Source organism: Sinohyriopsis cumingii, chromosome 3 (genome assembly GCF_028554795.1).
Source record: "Sinohyriopsis cumingii isolate HCF-2022 chromosome 3, ASM2855479v2, whole genome shotgun sequence".
Taxonomy (NCBI): domain Eukaryota; kingdom Metazoa; phylum Mollusca; class Bivalvia; order Unionida; family Unionidae; genus Sinohyriopsis; species Sinohyriopsis cumingii.
This window is the reverse complement of record NC_142963.1, coordinates 86483544-86508238: the sequence shown is the minus strand read 5'-3', so window position 1 is coordinate 86508238 and position 24695 is coordinate 86483544. Positions and strand designations below refer to the sequence as shown.

Genomic DNA, 24695 nt, shown 5'->3' with positions numbered 1-24695 from the left:
TGATCAGTACCTTATATAAGATGAATTTGCTATGTGTATGTTAATTTTATTGCACAAGTTTTAAATACTAGCTGAAGTGGGATGATTAAGGTTACTCTATTATTGCTGATACCCAATAAAAAAAACATTGTGCTCACATTAGAGAGCATGTTGATGTCAATAAGAAGTGTTGACACTGAAGCCTTCAACTTACTATCTACGCTGTGGATATAATAGGCAGGGATTTTGGCACCTGGACAAGATATTTATCAGAGAAGAGGTCAGTAAATATGAAACACTCTAACTCAACATGTAAATATTTAGTGGATTCAAAAATTATGTAAGAATAGTAAAGAAAACAATTGCTCTTCAGAAAATCTATTGATGACTCTCAGTTCTGTATAGAAATAGAAGTGTCTAACACATTTACATACACTAGTAAGTAAGTAAGTAAAAAAAAAAAAACATTTATTCTTTTTTTAATTAAATCTGAAATTTTTCCAAATACATTTCACAAGCTCACAATACATCTACCATGATGGCATATGTGACACATGTCAAACATGTGCTTAAAGATTCTTAAATATGAACATATTTGAAATATTCTAAAAAAATTTGTGTCAAATAAAACCATTAAATTTGTAAGAAGAATACTCAGGAATTTCCTTAACTTCCTTAATGATGGAAACTGCTGAAGTACCAGCATAATAAAAAAGTACCTCAATACATACCCCCCAAAAAAATACATCGATAACAATATACTGGTAAGAGCATTGTGAGTGTTATGTAAGCGAAGACCATCTTCAGGGGTCTCATCTCCTTTTTGGTGTCTCATTATATTAGAGGTCAGAAACACTGGTTTATTGCATATGCTTCTGGCTCATTGAACTGGCCATGACACAAAATCACCCTGACTGACCACGGAGTCCATTGGTGAAGTTCTTCAAGCCATGCAGCCCCAGTCAAAGCAACAAACCCATCTTAGGAAGAACAAGGGTAGATCTGCTCCATCTTGTTTATTAGAAGGCTTGAGACAGGGCCCGCTCCTGCAAATGTGGATATATCTGCTTTTGCTATTTACCAATTAGGTGAATTATAACATTAATATATTTTGATTAAAGATGCCTAATTTTAGGAAAAGTCTAACAGGTACCCATAGATCTTAATGATTGGTTACTCGGGTACCCAATCAAAGGGAAATTACATCAGATGTGAACTTGAACTGCTTTGTTGTAAGTTCATACATGCTAACTCCCAGGGGAGAGGTATAGGAGTAATTATTACTAATATGTATCGCAAAAACGTGCAGTCTGGGCATAAAAAGAGCAATCTATACATGACGGAATTACAGAACACTGTATGACAAATGTACATTTATATTTGCTACTTAGTACCTGGCTCTGCAGTCAGTCAAAATTCCTGTCACAAATCACTAAATCCATGGGGATTAGTATGAGAATACAGACACAAAAGAAAATGATAAATTATTTATACACAACATTCACTTTAAACTAGTCTACATCACATATTTAACTTAAAGTTAAGTACACAAATTCTGAATGCTGTATTATATCACTGTTGAATTCCTTTCAAAATTTGTATAGTACTATTGATTTGTCCTTTTTCTGATGCAACATGTTCTTCAGTTTAACAAAATCCCTCTCCTCTATAATTTTTTAGTCATATAGCATCCACAAGTCACATTAATAAAGCTCGTTTCACTTAATATTTGGTGCCATGTTTTTTTCAATATAGACTGGTCTGCTACATAAGTGTATATCGAACTATAATGAATCTGTGATGCAAGTTTTCAAATTGAAGAAATCCACCTGTTTTCTTTGGAAATGTGCCATGTACACTCACTATAAATAGAAAATAAAGAAACTGTTCGATGTACATAGCCAGATGGTTGCACACATTGAAAATATAAGATCAGTAGACAGAGGTCTACGATGGATAAATGTGCTGCAGCCAATAGTCACAAAACATGAGCCTCAAGCTGTACTAATTATTCTGTGTCTTGTTTGCTCCTGACATTGCCAGATATAATCTTTGATCTGAACTTTTTGTTGTTTTTTTTTTTTTTTTAATTTTTTTTTTTACATGAACTAAACAGGTTCTCCATAGCTAGTTTTAGTAAATAAAGTCTGATAATACAAACCTGTTTGTTTGTACCCACCTACCGATTTAAATAACAGAAATTTCTAATATGATAAAAAGTGCAAGGAACTTAGTCAATTCATTCATTGATTTATAGTTTCTAACCTGACTCTAGTAGAGTGGTCATAACACCGTCATCTTACGCGTGTTTCATTCTTAACGGAAGTTTTCAGTGCAATAGACGGACATGCTCGGATCCATTTCCAGTTTCTGGACAAGTCCATTTGTAGCAAAGGGGTGTATTACAACTACAGATGTACATACATAAGTCGTCTGCTTCCGATATTTACAATTTTGAATCAAGCAAAGGAAAATGACAACTACGCTTTTCATGTGGATTTAACAAGCTTTTTAATTTCTATGTTCATGTATGCAGAAGGATATAATTCCAAACTCTCAATATTATGTAATTTATGCAATTATTCAGCATTTGCCGAACAGGATGAACTACGTCATTATGTTGTCTGATGGAAATAAACTAGCCTATACGCAATATGGCGCCATGTTAGTATGGAAAGTCTGTTAAGCATGAAATGGTTCAGGGGATGCCATCATTAGTGCCATTCTGGTCACAGTCAGGTTAGAAATTATAAATCAGTGATTCAATTGACTTAGTTCTGTGCACTTTTTATCACATTAAACGTTCTCATTTTTGAAATCTGTAGGGGGGTACAAAACAAACGGGGATGTAGAGTCAGACTATAAATAATTATGAATGAGCAGGTATAGTTTTGATAGAGTAATGTATTTGAAGAAGAAGACAGTTTTTGAAGTAAAATATGTTTCTTTAATAATACTTAGTGGATCAAAAGATATTCACACCCTCACAAAAGTTGTATAACTGGGAGAGCATGAACCTCTGCACCAGAAGTAAAGGATACTTGATCTGATTTGGCTGTAAGCCTTCAATCCATGAGGAGACCACTCTAGTCTGACTATTGCAGAAGAAAGTGGATGACCTTCTAGCACTTTTGAGTATAAACAAGCCAAAATAATTGTTAAAAATGATTTAGAACTTTTGGAGAACTCAGTTTGCTTATTAGTATTTAAGAAGAAACATTTTCCATCAGAAATTGATTTCTGTAATTTTTCCATGGTTGTATTTCACTTATCTTGGAAAAGAGGAATTCAGAGATTGAAGGTGGAGCATGCATAGACAGAAATGTCCTTTGTAATGTGTGACTTCCCACCATGGAACATGCACAGTCAGAAATGTCCATTGTAATGTGTGACTTCCCACCATGGAACATGCACAGTCAGAAATGTCCTTTGTAATGTGTGACTTCCCATCATGGAACATGCACAGTCAGAAATGTCCTTTGTAATGTGTGACTTCCCACCATGGAACATGCACAGTCAGAAATGTCCTTTGTAATGTGTGACTTCCCACCATGGAACATGCACAGTCAGAAATGTCCATTGTAATGTGTGACTTCCCACCATGGAACATGCACAGTCAGAAATGTCCTTTGTAATGTGTAACTTCCCACCATGGAACATGCACAGTCAGAGATGTCCTTTGTAATGTGTGACTTCCCACCATGGAACATGCACAGTCAGAAATGTCCTTTGTAATGTGTGACTTCCACCATGGAACATGCACAGTCAGAAATGTCCTTTGTAATGTGTGACTTCCCACCATGGAACATGCACAGTCAGAAATGTCCTTTGTAATGTGTGACTTCCCACCATGGAACATGCACAGTCAGAAATGTCCTTTGTAATGTGTGACTTCCCACCATGGAACATGCACAGTCAGAAATGTCCTTTGTAATGTGTGACTTCCCACCATGGAACATGCAGTCAGAAATGTCCTTTGTAATGTGTGACTTCCCACCATGGAACATGCACAGTCAGAAATGTCCTTTGTAATGTGTGACTTCCCACCATGGAACATGCACAGTCAGAAATGTCCTTTGTAATGTGTGACTTCCCACCATGGAACATGCACAGTCAGAAATGTTCATTGTAATGTGTGACTTCCCACCATGGAACATGCACAGTCAGAAATGTCCTTTGTAATGTGTGACTTCCCACCATGGAACATGCACAGTCAGAAATGTCCTTTGTAATGTGTGACTTCCCACCATGGAACATGCACAGTCAGAAATGTCCTTTGTAATGTGTGACTTCCCACCATGGAACATGCACAGTCAGAAATGTCCATTGTAATGTGTAACTTCCTCCATGGAACATGCAGTCAGAAATGTCCTTTGTAATGTGTGACTTCCCAGCATGGAACATGCACAGTCAGAAATGTCCATTGTAATGTGTGACTTCCTACCATGGAACATGTACAGTCAGAAATGTCCTTTGTAATGTGTGACTTCCTACCATGGAACATGCACAGTCAGAAATGTCCATTGTAATGTGTGACTTCCCACCATGGAACATGCACAGTCAGAAATGTCCATTGTAATGTGTAACTTCCTACCATGGAACATGCACAGTCAGAAATGCCCTTAGTAATGTGTAACTTCCTACCATGGAACATGCACAGTCAGAAATGTCCATTGTAATGTGTGACTTCCTACCATGGAACATGCACAGTCAGAAATGTCCATTGTAATGTGTAACTTCCTACCATGGAATAATGGATAAGTAATGCCCTTATTTTTTTAATGTTTTTTTCCACTTTTTTAAGTAGACATAAGTAGCTGCAACTTGTCATTCACAGATTAATTGCAATGGCATGAAGGGAATTTTTCATCTTTAGTTTTAAAAGGAATATCATTGATTATATATGTTTATACAAATGTAATTTTTCAGAATTGTGCAATATATTATGTGTGTTAGTAATTTGACTTTTGATTTTAGGTCAGTAACAATGCTGTTGTCAACAGTGGTGTAGATGGCTCAGGCTTCAGTATTAGTCGCACGGTAGGTATTTCAGAAATCAAGCCAATACTGTATCTGTATGCCCCTTCCCATAGGAAACAGTTAAAAGGCAGGGGTAACAAATGCCATAAATCCATGTAGTTTTTGCCAGAAAACAGTGAAAATCAAAAACTTGACTTAAGGATTCTTGACAGTGTGTTGTTTATCAAAGATTCTACTTTGCATTTTAAGGATTTTAGCAGTTTAAATGTTTGGTTGGAAAGTACCTGAATTTACTCCTCACTGCATAACCAGGATTGTGCTGATATGCATTTAAACAACATGCATTCTTACTAACTCATCAACTTACTGACCTAGTTACAAACTTAGTAGAAATTGAAGGACAAACTTGAAAGTCAGAATTTATGAATATATTTTAATGGTTTCATATTTTTTTACCTTCATAATATATGCTTTTACAAATATTAAGTATTTGTACCAAGATTTATTTTTCATAATTCATGTTTATGTTTATTTGGAAGGGATTATCTTCCCCATAGATTTGTACAATTTTAGGTGTTTACTTTTAAAAGCTACCAGATAGCCAGGATTGTGTTGGCATGCTGTTAACCATAATGTGTGTATGCGTGCATGCATGCGCACATTTGTACATTGATCCATCCATCTATACATACTTATATAAATTGACCCACCCCATATTAGGGCTGCAAAAAGTGAATTTGTTTATGACCTTCCTATACATTGAGGTGCTTTTGCAAGTCATATCTGTTTGCAAGGGGTGACATGTGGTCAGTGAGTCAGAGTTGCATGTGGAGAAAAATAAGTCAAACTGGATAGATCAATAAACATACAGATAGGACAAATAAAGACAAAACCAGTGTAGAATACTGTCGACTCCACTTAACTGCACATCGGTTAATTGCACACTCCGGATAACTGCACGTAGTCACGTCGGTCCCGTTTTTTCCCAATGCTTTTCAATGGGAACAAACTTCGGATAATTGCACTTCGCTTAAATGCACACTCCGGATAATAGCACGATAAATGTTCTGCCCGTGGCACATTATTCATTACAATTTTACTCCGGTTAACTGCACAGTGTATAGTCAGGATCAGTCATTGCCAGTCCACTGCTGTAGCGCTTCAAATAAGCCGACAATTAAGCCGGTAAATGCGACTTTGTAAATGATTGACATGTAAAGGACGCCATAGGTGGTAGATACATGTATATTCCCTTCCACCAGGGAGCAGTAGCCTGGGAACAATCATATTACAGCATGGGAAACCTTACTCTAAGCCGTGCTTTGAACCAGGGGGTAATCATTGGAAGTTCAACCTTGAATTTATGAGCGTTTATTTTATAGTCTAAAATGACTAGTCACAAGTGTAAATCCCTGACGTTAGCTCAGAGGTTTGAGGTCATAAAATGCGTTGAGAACAGAAGTCAGGCCTCTGTTGCACTTGAGTTTGGTGTTAGTCACAGTGTGAAGTGTGATTTCGTGAATCCTCAAGAACAAGGAGAAGATCATTGAAGACTGGCAAAATAACAGCATTCCTTCTCAGAAGCGCAAACGAGGTGGCAAGTCTGAAGAAGTTGAAGAAGTGCTGTTACAATGGTTTGCTCAAGCTCGCAGTCGACAGATTCCGATAAGTGGACCACTGTTGCTTGAAAAAGCTAATCAATTGGCAAATGGCTTGGGTTTGCATGATTTCAAACCAACAAATGGATGGCTGGAAAGATGGAAAATGCGCAACAAAATTCAATTTAAACGACAACACAGTGAAAAACAGGATGCAGACGACTTTGGAGCTGAACGATGGGTAATTGATGTTCTACCCGAAATCCTTAAAGACTACCAACCAAAAGACATCTTCAGTGCCGATGAAACTGGGTTGTACTGGCTGGCGTTACCTGATGGGACTTTGTCTTTCAAAGGAGCAGAAGCACCGGGATGTAAGATTGCCAAAGATCGTTTGACAATTTTGCTGCATGCAATATGGATGGTAGCGAAAAACTGGATGCCTTGGTGATTGGCAAAAGCAAATCCCCCCGATGTTTTAACAATTTGAAAAAGCTGCCAGTACAGTACGAGGCAAACAAAAACGCCTGGATGACGACAGAAATTTGGAAGAGATTTGTTGAAGCGCGTTGACAATTAAATGCGTTTGCAAAAGAGAAGCATTATTATGCTGTGCGACAACTGTGCAGCTCACGGCGACGGCATCAAACTGTCAAATGTTAAGATTGTTTTCCTTCCTCCAAACACAACTTCTCTGATTCAGCCAATGGATCAAGGAATTATAGCGAATTTCAAGAAGTTCTATAGATCGCTTGTTGTTCGAAAACTGCTGTCAGACATTGATGGATCATCTCCCGAAGAAAAAGCGTCCAACCAGACAAGGAAGCTGACAGTTTTAGATGCACTTCATATGATTAGAAATGCCTGGAGCAATGTAACATAGTCAACCGTAGCAAACTGCTATAGGCAGGCCAGTTTTTTGGTGCCTTCTGATGACGAGTCACTTGATGACCCCAACTGTATCGGCGAAACCCCATTTGAAACGCCACACGGCATGAATGTAGAAGAATTTGAACAATATGTTGCAATAGATGACGGTCTTCAGACAGAAGGTGAAATCGACGACTCAACCATCATTGCATCTCTTACAGAGACAAAACAAGAAGAAAATGACGAAAGAAGTGATGATGACGATGCAGTAAATGGCCAGGTTTCATCTAAAGTCGCTATTCAGTCACTCCAGAATTTACGCAGATTCATGGAACAAAGAGAATGTGAGCTCTTTGAACCATTTTACAAAATAGAGTCGGCAATTCACCAACTTATTAGTAAAACTTGTGTGCAGACATCGATTGCCGATTTCTTTCGGAAATTGTAAATTTTGTTGTGTTTGATTTAACAATATGACGTTAGTGCTGTTCATTGTAGACTCTTGTTTCATTTAAGTAAACATTGAAAGAGTGGATTCTAATCATCTTTATACGCTATTCTTCACTTATATTCGTGTCGTGCTGATTTAAAGCTTTACTGTACCGTACTTCGGTTAACTGCACACTCCGTTTAACTGCACAGTCTCATGACGGGCCCGAGGCTGTGCAGTTAACCGGAGTCGACTGTAAATACATTTATATTACTGAGTTGAATATGTACAAATAACTGGACAACTTATATATTTTTTGTTTTTATGCAATGAAATCATTAAAGCTTATTGTTTTTAATCCATTTACATAACATATCCATGCATTGATTTATATGTCATGTATAGAAAGGGTAATCCAGAATGATGAGATTATCATGTAATACATTAATTCCAAAAGTATTATCATAAACAAAGTTAAGTCTACACTTGTGTGATTCACACTGCCTAATATTATCTGGTTCAAAGCCAGAATTCATCTTCATAGTCAGAGTTACCAAATTAAGTTCTGTCTGAATTCCTCCAATGTCATTGTAAACATTGTCCGACTCAGATTCTTTGTCTGACTATCTTATATAAAATCATCTTTTGTCCCATCCATTGCATTAGAAATATTACATTTCTTAAATTATTTGACCACCATCTTTTTTAAAATTTCTTCCCGCGCATTACACACCCACTGGATACTAACTCAGTCCCTGGATGCTTCATAGTTTCTGCCCTTGTAAATTCTTTGGGCCCATCTACAGTTTGCTTGGTCCACTGTTAATGAAATATCTTGATATGTTAGATGTCACTTCAACTTCAGTTGCACAGACTGCATCAAATGCACCCGAAACACAAGCTCTAGAACCCACTTATTCAAAGCAAACTCTGCATAATGGCTTTCCATTATTAGAATTTCTTTCAGATGTTTGGCACTATCAACTAGAACTGACTTCTTTCTTGTGACATTCATGCGTCTGTTTCTCCAACACACCAGATTCATGTTCTGCAGCACTATTGTTGTTTTTCTCTGCAAAGTCATTAACCTTTAGCTTAGTTGCTTCATTGTATGAATTATGTTTTCTTTTCCCAATATTGGTGACAGTAGCTAATTTTAGTAATTCACAATGTATGATGTCTAAGTGACCAAGTAATTGACAGATGGCTTACTATTCATAAAAACATATTATGTAGAGATTCAGTTCTGGGTCTGTAAGAGACATTTTGATCATACAGTTTTTTAAATGACATTAAAGGATTGCCAGAGCTGAACTGGTGTCAGTTGCACAGTGTGATCAAAGGGACTCAGCATGGCATTAAACAAGTATCAAATTCATGGAACGCTCCAAGGATTTTCCACTGGGGGAAAACAAAGCAAATGTGCTTTTGCATGCAAAAGGATTAATGTCATATTATCTAATTAGCAGCTCTATCAAAAAAACTGAATTGAGAAAACAATACAAGCTAAGGGAGTAAGGTCAAATATTATTTATTTTATATCTGTTTTATAAGAGGACCACTACCATGCATTCATATTGTTTTTAGTAAAACGGTTGACTTAAAGTGAGTAATTACTTACCTTGCTTACCTGCTTACTTCAGTTACTTACATTTTGTGTAAAGCCTCAGACCAACTTTAATATACAGTCAGTGAAGTCCTTCAAAAATTACTGAGCAGAAATAAAATAGATGGTCAAAGATACAAGTTGAAAAATGATCATAACAAAAAAAATTGCCTGAAGTTTACGTAGATCTTAATGAAAAGCCAAATTTAATTTCAAGCCATGAAGTACTACAGAGTTCTTATTCAGACAAGAGTTATAACTCCACAGAATTCTGGATGAAAATGAAGACTATTTGCTCTTTACCAAGGTCATCAGAATATAAAGCCTGTTTCCAGTTCCAATTTTATTTAATTCCATTAAGTCCTTCAAAAGTTACTGAGTGGAAAGGAAGTGTAAGTGCACAGTTCTACATCATACAGAGTAATAACTTCCCAAAATTCTACCAGAAAAGTGTGGAGGTCAAAGTGTGGAGGTCAAACTTGACCTAGGCCTTCTCATTGTAAAGTATTGTACTAAATTTTATTTTATTTTATCAAGTCCTTCAAAAGTAAATGAGTAGAAATGAAATTGGTGATAGATGGGACAGTATTGGATGGTATGGACAGACATAGCTATTGCTATGGCATAAAAGTTCATATTGTATATGTTCATGTCTAACACTTTGCCAATGGCAAAAGGATGGACCTAGCTCACATTGTGCACTAAAAAATCTTTGTATTGTTTGCTGTCACATCTCATCTCTGTCTGCATGGTTTTGAGTCTTGGGTCAACCAAGGTGGTGTGTTAGAAAGCTTGCTAGTAGCTTGCCATAGGTCAGTGGTTCTTCCTGGGTTCTTGCTGCACAAAATATACTGTGTGCCATGTATTGTGCTGAAAAATTATTTTAAACCCCCAGAAAACCATGAAACCTCAATCAAGCAAATATCCTGGATCTTGATTGGTTATCTTATTATGTTCCTGCAGATCTAGATCTGCAGTCTCAGCTTTCCTGACAGTTGGGTGCACATTATGCATACAATAATTTATTATGATAAACCAAACAGATTAAAGCATACATTTAATTCTGTACTATTGGACTGGAACAATACCTTGGTTGGCAGCCCAGGTCAGTTGAATAGTTTACTGGTCAAGGTCACATGTTTAATGGAAATGCTTTGATTGTGATCTCAAGTGCATCCTCAGGCTTGTTAGCTAATCTTTTCTTTGATCTCATTAAAGCACTCTCAAATGGGCAGTTGGGTTATAATTTTTTGGAGCAATTTGAATCAGATCTAACCAAATTATTTGGAGTTGGTTCACAACTTATTCATGAGCTCTGCAATACATTTGATGAATATAGAATACAAGGTTTCTGAGGAGATTTCTCCAACCCAAAAATACTCAACACAGTCTTGAAACCAAAATTTTCAACATTTCAGGTTGGCAACACTGGGCCACCTCCTGGTTCTGGTAATGTCCAGTTCGTCTTTGATGGACTTCAGATCACCAGACCAGTGAATCCCCCAGTTTCCATGCCACAGAATCTTCATTTTCACCAGCAGCAGCAGCAGCATTATCGTCAGCCTCAGAATGATTTCAACATCACTAGGATGGTGGACAATCAGGTAATTACATTTTGTTTTGACTTCATCATGACCATGTCAGGGTTGCTTTGAATTTCAGATCCAAGTGTCTAACTTGACCTTGATCAGTCAGAAGGCTGGATTTATATATCCAGGTCTTATACTGAGTTAACCATAAGATATACTCATAAGAATTACTTGTTTTATTTCGTTTCATTTTATGTTCTTAACACTTTACCTCATAGAGCATAGTGACAAAGTGCAGCTCGCTATACATAGAACACAGGTTACCTAGTCAACCGCATACGCATAGCTTGCCTGTGAACTATTAAGCAATGTAGTGTATGTTACGTTTAACAGCAATTTTAACCATTTTACATTTTTGGTACACATCTATTACATGTGGAACAATTTAAGAGTAAAGTCCGATTGTTATAGCTCTGTAATTATTTATCACGGAAGAATTTGTTATGTGCTTTAAAATCTGGAGAGAATTCGTTCACCGTCATGTCAGCGAGGCCGTGTGACCAACCGTAGAGCTGCCATTTCTCATACTCGAAATTTACAAGTTTTTCATCTGTGTCTACATCACTAAGTCATCTAAATTTGATAATTTATAAAAACTAATTGCAGCCTATATCAATATCAGAGCCTTTACCTAGGTTATTGAATCTTTCATAGGTGTGATTCTAATCATGAAAACTTCGTAAGTACTGAATGAAATCCGCGACCGCCATTTTGGAGAGTGGAGATTACGACCCAGTTACTTTAAATAGCAGATATCGACCAGTACATAAACAGTGACCACGTGATCTGACGTAATTATCATTCACAGAAATGAATGTAGTATCTAATAAGGGGTTTTCCCCGAAGGTGGCGCTACGAAAACCGGCTTAAAATGGCTGATGTTTACAGCAGATGTCAAAAGGCGCTTCTATGGGACTTTTGTAGAAGCGTCAAAAGTCGCTTCGATGCGACTTATGTAGAGGCATCCAAAGACGGTTGTATGAGGTAAAGGGTTAATGAGATAGAAGCGTACAAATTCCCCCCCCCCAATGTTTTATAGCATCAGAGACACAAATGTTGATCTCCATCTGCACAGTTTTAGAACATACTTAAATATCAGATAAAGTTCAAGTTATAGGTTTTTTCCCAATGTTTGTCAGTGTTCACCCCTGTGCATATGAATTGTGTGGCTCATTATTTGTTTTGTATATAACATGATATATGTTATTGTTAAGAAAAGTTTGTTTTTCTTTTCCAGCTTTCTCCTTTCCAGGGTCCTGGTCCTGGACATGTCAAACAATCCCATTATCCTCTGATCCAAGTTTCTAATGATCATTACCAACAGCCCCCTCCCCATCAGTCCCAACCTGTGTATTACCCTCACTCTTCACAGGCACCCTATCCACCTCTACCCCCACATGACCCATATTACCAACCACCACAGCAGCCATCTTATCGCACAGAGATTTCTTACCAGACAGAACTGAGTCCGGTGAGTGAAGAACCAGGCTACATCCAGGAATTTGTGGCTCATCAGCCTATACAAAGAACTGTACCAAATGCTAAAACAGTGATCCCTGCCTCACAGCCTAATGTAGCAGTTAAAAGGAAGTTACCAGGTAGTGGGGCAACAAGTGGGGGAACACTTAAACTTTCTAGGCCCAGTGCTGCCCCTGTGATTGATCTGCCAGCAAAGAAATCAAAGACAGAACAAAACCTTGAAGAACGTCTTGGCGTAAGTGTCTATACAATTACAATTCATGCTGCGTAGTATATTCTTGAAAATCATTCATAATATTAGGTTTTCTAAAAGAAAAACGAGATGTGGATAATGCTATCTTGTAAAGTTGCCCACGATAGAAGTGTGTGTGATATAAATCTGGCCATAATGAAAGTTTGTGTAATAAAATGTTGCCTATGATATAAGTTTGTGTAATAAAATGTTGCCGATGATATAAGTTTGTGTAATATGATGTTGCCAAGGAAATAAGTTAAAAATGATTTTGTACTCCCATTTAGACCAAGATGTTAATCCCTATGGGATGTATAGTATGTAATTGGTACATCCAACAAAGTTCTCTATCTTTCTTAAAGATAGTGCTACTGGAGAGCTCTGTATCGGATTAAAAAATTTCTACTATCTGATATTTAACACAATCTGTGTTGTGGTCAGATTGATTAAAATGCTTAGACACTGGGGACTCTTTATGATTATGGATATTCCTCAAGTGTTCTTTTATTCTCACTTGGAATTCCCTTTTGTTTCACTTACATATTGTTTACCACATTTTGTGCAGATGAGTAAATAGATGATGTTACATGTGGTACAGTGTCCTCTAAGTTTAGATTAATAGAACATGGATAACCCATAGCGGTAGAAGACTATGTTGGTCCTTTGTTCAAATGGATATTTCCTGATTCCAAAATTTCAGAAAATATGCATGTGCAAGAGGAGAATCATCTAATATTATTTGGTGTCTCGCGAAGGTACTTCACTTAAATTGCAATCGTCCTGAAAATTGGGCTGTTTAGTATCGCCACAGATTGGAGTAGTTTTTATGATGACAAAAAGTTATACTCAGTCTGTGTCAGATACTTTGACAATGAAAAAGGCAAAGTCAGAGTGTTCTTTCATTACCAGAATTTACAGTGGATTCCACTGGAGAAAACATTTTTGATTTGCTTGATAATGCTTTCAATAAACATGATATAAGTTGGCAGAACTGTATGGGGTTTTCAGCTGATAATGCATCAGTGATGACTGGAATCCGTAAAAGAATTGCATTCTATATTTTGAAAATGTTTCCATCAGTGTACATAACAGGTTGTCCCAGTCATTTGATGCACTGTGCTGTTGGAAGGGCTGCTGATAAATTAGAACGAGAATTCTTGAAGTATCAAGTTTGTACTCTACCTGACAGTGTACTTCATGCAGACACAGTTGATGTGCAATGGTACCTAATTTCCCAGCTAAAAGACCCAATAACTGGGAGATATAACTTTCATCTTCTTTGTCAGGTTAGGAAAGGAATATTGGTTCTTTACCATTCTAATACTGACTGAGAGATTGTTTAGTATTGTTAAACAAAAATATAACTGAATTCAGATCTAGGCTCTGTAACCCAACACTTAGTACTTTTCTCTTGTTTCTGTCTGCGCTGGTTCAAGTCTCAGATTCAGCCAATGTGGGTATGTGAGAAAGCTTGCCAGTAGCTTCTTGTGGGTCTGTGGTTCTTTCTGGGGTTTTCCCGGGTTCTTCCTCCACCATTAATACTGGCCGCCATGTATAGCCTATTGTGTGCTGAAAAATGGCGTTAAACCCCAACAACAACAACAACATAACTATTTTTCATTGTTTGTTGTTACAGTCTATTCATTTGTACAATGTAAACCCAATCATCACAATTGCATCATTTTAATCTTACCTGCACACCATGAGACATCTGGCAGTATTGGCTGTGGCAATATCAACAATGTGAAAGTTGCAACACTTACATGATCAGTGCATGGTAACAGGTGGGACACTGCTTCATGGAACACTTATATGATCAGTGCATGGTAACAGGTGGGACACTGCTCCATGGAACACTTATATGATCAGTGCATGGTAGCAGGTGGAATACTGCTCCATGGAACACTTATATGATCAGTGCATGTTATCAGATGGGACACTGCTCAGTTAAACACTTTGATCTGTGCATAGTTGCAGGTAGGACACTTGTTCATGAAACAGTGTTTGATCCATGCATGGATGCAAGTGGGACACTGTTCTTTGGATACATTTGATGTCATTGAATGGTCGCAGGTGGGATAGTATTCCATGGAACACTTTTTTGATATTAATATATGGTTGCAAGTGAGGCATTGTTCCATGGAAGACTTGTTTGACATCAGTTATTGATCGAGTTGGGGCACTGTTCTGTGGAAGACTTGTTTGACATCAGTTATTGATCGAGTTGGGGCACTGTTCTGTGGAAGACTTGTTTGACATCAGTTATTGATCGAGTTGGGGCACTGTTCTGTGGAAGACTTGTTTGACATCAGTTATTGATCGAGTTGGGGCACTGTTCTGTGGAAGACTTGTTTGACATCAGCAATTGATCGAGTTGGGGCACTGTTCTGTGGAAGACTTGTTTGACATCAGTTATTGATCGAGTTGGGGCACTGTTCCATGGAAGACTTGTTTGACATCAGTTATTGATCGAGTTGGGACACTGTTCTGTGGAAGACTTGTTTGACATCAGCAATTGATCGAGTTGGGGCACTGTTCTGTGGAAGACATTTTGGACAAAAAGAGCAGCATGAAAATCATTCTTTATAAGACACATGCAGCATAACCATAGCAATATTTTTTACAAATTTGCTTTTGTATAAGAGCAAGGAAATATCTCATTTGTTGTGATATTTTAGTACATAAACACATTCAATCAAAATTCATTCAAAGCACTGCTGCAATTCATTTGGAATGCTATATACTTTTGGACTTGTAACTGAACTTTAGGACTATAAGTGTTTATTTAAAATTTTCACTGTATTCTTGGGAAAGTTTTTTTTTTTTGATTTTACAAAACTTCTTGGTTGTTGCTCTGTTACTTAGTTCAAGACCTTAGTGCCATAACAGTATAACAAGAGTGACAACAGAGGTACCAAGGTATCAAGTTCAGAGTATTTCACATATGTATAAAATATAACAATGCTAAACCTTTGAATATATATGTACATTGTTTTAATCTTGTTTTCTTTGGTCAGTAAACAGAAAGTGCCTGTGACATTAGATTTATTATAGTTAAGAGTGATATGGTATACATTGTTACCCATGTCCATCCTTCATTTGTCAGTCAGACTGTAAGATCATGGTCAGGTTTATGTTTAGCTCTGTGTTCTAGTTTTGGACATACCATTGGAATGCTGTTCACCCAAGCAAATAAGTTTTTCTTGTCAGCTTTAAGTTGACAAAGTATTTTCATAACTGGTTCAGTTTCTTCCAGAAATATTCTATTGTGGGTCACATTGGGATAAGGAGCTCATTTGTCAGGGGCTGATCTACATTGAAAATGTATTGGTGATATTCCTCCATCCATTTGAAAAAGGCAGTTTTTGAAAATATAGGAAGGATTTAAAAGTGAAATACATGTAGGATATGTGATTTTTATGCATTTGGTTTATTTATTTTGTGGAGTTTTGTGCAAATTAGTGTGAATATCACACTTGTGCATGCAATTCAAATTAACAGATAATTAGATAATTATGTTTTAGCTACTGGGGGTTGTAGTATTTTTCTTTCATACTTTATATTTGACCAGTACAGTATAGTACAGATTCGTAAAGGATACATGGAAGCACTGGACAAATGAGATTTTGAATCTTCACACAATTTTTATTTGGTTCCAGACGGCTGATGATGATGACCTAGTAATTAGCCCTCTACAAGGATTCAGAGTTCAAGTGACCAATCTTCATTCAGTAGTTTCACAGGATGATATCATTGTAAGTATGCACACACAAATGTCAACTTACTGCAATACAGTTGTCATGATAACATCTTACCACAGTTCAGAAGCATATGACCAATATTTTCCATGTGTCAGATGTTAATTTATCTGTTGGGGAAAACAAAGAAGAAACAAACATAATATATGAAAGTAATTGATTGCACCTAGCAAGCATTTCCCTCACTAACATGCATTTTAGACAAGTTTTTGTTTACTACTGCTCTAAGTTTGTTCCCATGCTTCTGAAGTAGTTTTTCAGCACATGATAGGGTATGCATGGCTGCCTGTATAACTGGTGAAGGAAGAACTGGGGAAAACTCTTGTAAGAACCACCGACACATGGGAAGCTTCTTGCAAGCTTTCTCACATATTTACATTGGCTGATCCTGAGACTTGAACCTATGTAGGCATAGGTGAGATGGCAGTGGTCAGTAAAGGTGAGCACTTTAGACCACTCATACACATGTGACCCATCTTCTTAATTGAGTCTCAGGAATATTTTCATATCTTTTATTGTTCATTTATCTTTTATTTTATCTCTTAATAAACCACAGAGGTAAAATTCACCAGACTTAGGACCTTGCCTGTTGATGCGATAATGATATGCATGATAGGGCTTACAAATGCAGAGACAATATTATGTTTAATGAATTTCATGTTGTAACTTCTTTGCCTTGGCTTGGATGTGGGTGGTGAGAAGGGGTTTAGGGCATTGGGCGATTGGAGGGATTAAAATAATGTTAACTGTCCTTCTTTTTTTCAAAAGTAGGATTGTAAGCTTTCTTGCCCCAACTGGTGCCCATAAAAACCATTGCTTATTTAGTCCACATGAGTTAATAGCTGCATGATAGATTGGATGGTCAGAGTCACAAAAATAACTGAGACATTTGTTTGTATAACATTGTAGACACCTGTCTGGAAATAGGGGTTAGTGTATATCCTTTTTTTATTTCTAATGTTTTCAAGTTTCTTTTTGAACTCTAAATATTCTCAGTTAAGTTCACAATCTTGGCTTAAAGAGGTATCGCCTTCCTTGATGATTTTGTTTTTCACCTTTTCTTCTGTGTTGTTAAACTGTAAATGATCAGTACATCACTTAACCATTTCTGTCAGGTCATGAAATAATATTTCATGACCTGACTGAAATTGCTGGTTGGTGTCTTGATCGAAAACATTTAATAAATTTGATGGTGTGTTAGGGCCCTCAGCAGTTTTGGGTTTTGTTTCCTTTCACATTTTCAGGTCTTTCAGTTGACTTTTAAGGGCTTATGTGTAAAATTTCAGGACCTGAACCAAATCGCAGTTGTATCTTTGCAATCTCAGGTGCCATTCAAGACTTTGATCATGCCTGTTACAAATAATAACATATAAATCTTGTAGGTAGTTCTAATTTTCTTCATATAAATACCACAGATAATAGTATGATACACTTTCATTTATCATTGACTGCCAGATGACTAAACTTTGTGCAATTGTTTGTCTGTCATTCTCTTTAGATATTTTGTGAGATATGTTATCCAAGCTGGAGAGACTTTTTGTTGTTTTATGAGTGAAGATATTTCTGTTTTATCTCTATTGTTTATTTCAAAACAACTCCATTAGGCACAGCAGCTATCAGCAAGGATTGTTTCCCTTAAAGAACTAGTTTCTAACACAAGAAAACCATGACTGAGCAATCAGACAGATAAGAAAAGTAAGGTTAGCAAATCAACTTGATTACTGTCACATGGGTAAGATACCGCTGTCCATGTCATGATGCAGCTGTGATATACAACTGTCCATGTCATGATGCAGCTGTGATATACAACTGTCAATGTCATGATGCAGTTATGATAAACAGCTGTCCATGTCATGATGCAGTTATGATAAACAGCTGTCCATGTCATGATGCAGTTATGATAAACAGCTATCCATGTCATGATGCAGTTATGATAAATAGCTGTCCATGTCATGATGCAGCTCTGATACACGGTTGTCCATGTCATTATGCAGTTATGATATACAACTGTCCATGCAGGGATAGTCCTGGCTTTTAAAAAGCTGTCGCCAAAAAAATCGCCAACCTCAAGTGTCCCCAGAACAAGTAGTGTACATTTTTTCAAGTGTTAATTTAGTCTGTTAATGTAACAGGCAATGAAAATTACAAAAGATGAGTTAGTTAATACTCTAATTACAACAAGCATTAACAAAAGGTTACAAAGTGTTGCATGAAGATCCATCGCGATTTTAGGGCTGCCCACTTGTTGAATGCAGTTTTGAAGTCTAATTTTTCACATCTGTACATGCTGATTCTCATTAAATTCTCGAGAGATGAGATGCAGAGTTTATTTCTGATGTCAGTTTTTATGAGGTTCATCTTACTGAATCCACATTCACAGTCTACAGTGCTGACAGGTGACACCAGTAGTCTCTCAGCAGCCCCCCCCCCCACTTTATGGCTAGCTTCACAAAGCTTGTAGTGAATTGCTTCCTAAATCCCAAGAATGATCACTGAATGCTGTATAAATTTTCTCGACAAGCAAAATAGGATCTCCATTCCCACGAGTGAAACTTACATGAGTCAACACCTGGCAATATTGGACCGTATATAAAAGCATAAATTCACAACCAATTTAGGGATTCTTTCACTCCTGTATTTTGAGAAATAAATAATTATTATTAATTATGCAAAACTGTTTTTTTTTGCTATTTCTTGTTGCGGAGTTTAAGTCTCTGCAGCTGTAACACGGATTGATTTCAAAAGGAAAAGATCAATGAGTAAAATGCTGCGCTGGCGACAGATATAATTGTGATTGAGATTTTTTCCATTTGCTTTGTATTTATACGCAGTAGTCGGTACTTCAAAGGTTATCAGTTTTCTATGAAGGTTCAGCAAAACTATTGTATTGGTATATGTCAACAACAACAAAAAAACAACAGAAGGATTAGCCATTCAATTAATTGTATCTGTTCTATTCGCGTCTTCAGAAGTCGGTCAGTTGTAGGTATAGTTCGGTAGCATGATTGACTGTATCACAGCATACAGTACTCAGCCCAGATGTCAGCATAAGCAGATTATGATGTAACAATGCATGGTAAAGATGGGGTTGTCAATACGAACAAAGGATTGTTTGTGTAACAGATTGATTCCAGTGCATTGCTTAGTCAAGTTTGTGGCTTCCTTTCATTCTCCCTTTTAATTTATCCAGTCCAAATCCATGATTGTATGTACAAATTAAATAACCAAAAAGTCTGTCGCCAAAAAAATCGCCAGATGGGATATTTTTGTCGCCAATAAGGAAAAAAAATCGCAATTTGCGAGATTGGCGAAGCCCAGGACGATCCCTGGTCCATGTCATGATGCAGTTATAATAAACATCTATCCATGTCCTGATGCAGTTCTGATATACAGTTGTCCATGGCTGATTCAGTTATTATACTGCCATCTCACCTCTGTGTGGGTTTGAGTCAAGGATTCGGCCAATGTGGGTATGTGAGAAAGCTTGCCAGTAGCTTCTCGTGGGTCGGTGGTTCTTCCCGGGGTTTTCCCGGGTTCTTCTCCATGACCGCCATGCATAGCCTATTGTGTGCTGAAAAATGGCGTTAAACCCCATAACAACAACACACAAATGAATGATTATTTTTACCTCTACAATAATACAAAAATAAAAAATAAATCAACAAAAAGATAAACCACAACAATGACATCGTTCCACAATTAATTTCAGTTTCAAGAATGATCACTACGAATACTATAACTCCATATGCTATAGCTCCATTCTCACGAACAAAACTTACACGAGTGAACACATGGCATTTTTATACCATATATACCAATGTTAAACTGGTATAGTTACCAGTCAAAAGTACCTCTTATCACAAGCCAGTTTCAGGGTTTTAATGATTAAGTGGCCTGTACGCTGTCACAAAATGAAAGACAAATTCGCCAACTATCAACATAGGAGCCACCGAGACATCAGGCTCTCCATTGTGTGGAAAGTTATGTTTGTTCAGCTAAAACAAAACTAAAATTAATTGATGTTGATCTTAGTTGATCTCTTTGAGAATTTTAGTCTTTATTATTACCACTCTTCATGAACATGTAAATTAGAATGGTTATGTGCCTTGTACAAATAAATGTGTGTGCCTTTTTAAAAATATTACCTCAATGTGTAGGATCGCTTATATCATTGAAAATGAATAACTAGTGAGCGTGTGATTCAACATAAATGAATCAGCTATTAAGAACTAAGGTGGCGCTATACAGTTTCGCATTTTGCATAGGGTTAAGATTTTAAAGAAAAAGAATTTCCCTGGCTTTCCTCACTGGTTATACTGGCTATTTAAAAAAGACCTTGTCTATCTTAGGTATAATTAAAAGAACCTTTAATTCCCTTTATTTTGATGTATGATTGATGGGTGTACTATGGGTTATAGAGTATACAGCTTGGCCTTACTTCAAATGTGAACCTTTCAAAAAAGTGCTAGCTCTACTTCGTCATTTTCACTTCCTGAACTTCAGAGGTAAATTATATAAAAAAGAGCTGATAACTTTTTTTACATTTTACATATTTGGTAATTCATTCATTGCACATCCAGAAGCTGGTATTGTCTAGTCTGGAAAAATTCATTTTCCCTATTTTAATAGCAGCTATGTATAGTGTAGACTAATTCAGGCTGATTTTTTAACACAAGGGAGCAGTCATTTTAGTTAGCAGTGTGCTTAAATCATGTAAAATTTCCAAAAGTACAATATCCAAAGAAATATCATCCACATTACATTACTGTAGCATATAGGCATGCCAACATTCTCTCCATTGTGCATGTTTTAAATGCAAACTACTTCACCTTACATACGTCACTCTCTCTAAAGTACATATTAATTGGTGAGCACCCCCATAAGAGAATATAGGCATTATTATTGTATGATTTAATTATGTTTATATGGCTGTAACATTTAAGTTGCAAGCATCAAAACAATCCTTTTGAATAATTCTCCTGCCTTTCCCCCCACAGAACAGTATTTATGAGTGTCAGTCTCTAACAAGTCCAGCCCCCCCCCATGATAAAAAGTGAGCTATTTTAAGAATGCACATTACATTTTGTAAACACAGCAACCAGTGTTATGCTGAATGACAGGAACATGAAACTAGCCAGAATTATTTCTGAGATATCAACAATGAATTTTACAATTTGAAAAGGGATGTACCTCATCAGGTTCATAAAGGTCAAAGGTCAAAGTGTAAAATATTTGCCTATTGTTTAATATGGAAGAAGCGAATTCACTTTCTCATCATTTATTTTTTCATTTCAATACAAATAAATGAAAAAACAAACATTTTCACCATATATTTCTGTCACTTATTGCAACAGTTTTAAATTTAAGTTGACTCTATTCCTATATTCTAAGACTTCTAATTTCCCCATAATTAAGGTCACTACTCACACAAACATGCTTCATGGCAAATTATGTAAGCCAGAGCAAAATGATCATAATTAGCTTATTTTCATGCTTAACATCAATATGAATGTACCATTTTATTCAGAACATCATACATAATTATATGAAAATAAAAAAATAATTGCAAACATTTTTATATTTGCTTTAAGGTGGCGCTATACAGTTTCGCATTTTGCATAGGGTTAAGATTTTAAAGAAAAAGAATTTCCCCGGCTTTCCTCACTGGCTATACTGGCTATTTAAAAAAGACCTTGTATATCTTAGGTATAATTAAAAGAACCTTTAATTCCCTTTATTTTGATGTATGATTGATGGGTGTACTATGGGTTATAGAGTATACAGCTTGGCCTTACTTCAGATGTGCACCTTTCAAAAAAGTGCTAGCTCTACTTGGTCATTTTCACTTCCTGAACTTCATAGGTAAATTGTATAAAAAAGAGCTGATAACTTTTTTTACATTTTACATATTTGGTAATTCATTCATTGCACATCCAGAAGCTGGTATTGTCTAGTCTGGCAAAATTCGTTTTCCCTATTTTAATAGCTGCTTTGTATAGTGTACTTTAGACTAATTCAGGCTGATTTTTTAACACAAGGGAGCAGTCATTTTAGTTAGCAGTGTGCTTAAATCATGTAAAATTTCCAAAAGTTCAATATCCAAAGAAATATCATCCACATTACATTACGGTAGCATATAGGTATGCCAACATTCTCTCCATTGTGCATGTTTTAAATGCGAACTACTTCACCTTACATACGTCACTCTCTCTAAAGTACATATCAATTGGTGAGCGCCCCTTAACTGAAATGTTATCTGGAAGAATGGATTTGGTCGAAACAATGAATAAAGCAAAATCTGCATCTGTGTTTGGGAATAATAAGGATTTAAGTGACGCTATGCACGCTTTTCACTGTGTAAGTACTGTACATTGTAGTTCAGCAGGTCTCCCTGGTAAACCCAACTGGCCCACGAATTATGAAGTCTGTATTTACCTTTATTTAACTTCGTGTTGGAAAAATCAGAAAATATGCACAGTCAACAAAAAGACCTAAAAACTGTTATGTTTACACATTGGCCCACGGATAAGCCAACTGCCCTTCTTCCAGGCCTTTACTTTTTCCTAAATTATTTGGCTTATACGCGAGTATATATGGTAGCCATCTATGTCATGATGCATTTCTGATATACAGTTGTCTATGTCATGATGCAGCTGTGATATACAGCTGTCCATGTCATGATGCAGTTATGATAAACAGCTGTCCATGTCATGATTGCAGCTTTGATACACAGTTGTCCATGTCATGATGCAGATGTGATATACAGTTGTCTGTGTCATGATGTACTTATGATATACAGCTATCCATGTCATAATGCATCTCTGATATAATACTAATGAGGACTTTGTATAGCACCTAATCTTTAGAAGCTCTAAACACTTTACAACATTAGACAACACCTATAACATAATTAAAAACATATATAATGATATTACAGAAGACAAACACTATGAAATTAGAAAGCAAAAACATGCTGTAAATATTTAAGGTAGGGAACATTATTAGGTCTTTAAGTTTGTTCTTGCAGTCAAAATAAGTGAGTTTTAAGAGCACTCTTGAATGGTATCACTGTGTCTTTGTGTCTAAGTTCAGTGGGCAATTCATTCCACGTTGCTGGGCCCTTGTATGGAAAAGAACGCTGTCCATATGACTTTATTTTTGTAGTGGGAATAATGAGTATATGATTGTCAGAAGAGGAGCATAAGTATCTTGCTGGTGTGTACACATGGGTGAGGTCGGATAGGTATGTTCGACTAGAGTCTGTCAGTGAAACGTTGCACTGAGAACAAAATTTGTGTTTGATTCTGGATTGAATGGATAGCCAGTGTAAGGCACAGAGCAGAGGCGAGGTGTGCTCTGATTATGTTACTCTGAGTATGATCCGAGCAGCTGTGTTCTGAACTTTTTGAAGTTTCTGAAGTAGATATTGAGATGAACCAGACAGAATTGAGTTACAATAGTCCACTCTTGAAAGTACTAATGAACATAAAAGTGTTTTAGTGGCATTAACTGAAAGATATTCATGAATGGAGCTGATGTGTCTCAGCTCAAGATATGCTGCCTTGCATATCTTCATGACATGTTGGTGCAACGTGAGAGTACTATCCAGAGTGACACCTAGGTTTCGTACTGACTGTGAATTTAATGTTGGTGTTACTGATATTTATTGTTTGAGGTAAGGATGTGAATGAGAAAGTCTTTATGTCGTGATCAGAATGGCCTCAGTTTTATCATCATTCATTTGTAGCTTGTTACATGTCATCCATGATTTCACATCAGAAATGCACCTCTGATTACAGTTGTCCATGCCATGATGTACTTACGATATACAGCTGTCCATGTCATGATGCAACTCTGATATACAGTTGTTCATGTTGTGATACTGTTATGTATATTTAATTTAATTGTTTACTAGGTTTTTTTAATTTTTTTTTTATTTCATTACATGCTATCATCATGTAACATTGTATGTTGGACTTGACCTTGTTCATTTAAGTTTGACCCAAATTGAATTTTTTAAAATTTTATTCTGTGTTAACAACTAATGCATAGCAAAACTATTCTGTGGAGGGGGGGGTGTTAAAATCAGTATTATTATTAATAAAATTAAATATGTTTAGTTGTGTCTTGGTCTTGGTTTTGGAATTTCCTAAGTGAATTTTAAATAGTCCAGG

At 36.5% G+C, this 24695-nt stretch overlaps 1 protein-coding gene across 3 annotated transcripts in view; it reads left to right on the top strand.

Moving 5' to 3' along the window:
* The window catches only part of LOC149803242 (uncharacterized), a 71264-nt gene that overhangs the window by 18769 nt on the left and 27800 nt on the right, over nt 1–24695 (top strand). For 2 of the 3 annotated variants that reach the window (XM_089952888.1, XM_089952887.1), the window contains 4 exons: nt 4957–5019; nt 10882–11067; nt 12290–12766; nt 16423–16518. In XM_089952888.1, the coding sequence (XP_089809014.1) occupies nt 4957–5019; nt 10882–11067; nt 12290–12766; nt 16423–16518 (822 nt within the window). The remainder of the gene's footprint in view (nt 1–4956; nt 5020–10881; nt 11068–12289; nt 12767–16422; nt 16519–24695) is intronic. The other variant, XM_089952889.1, reaches the window with a different exon arrangement.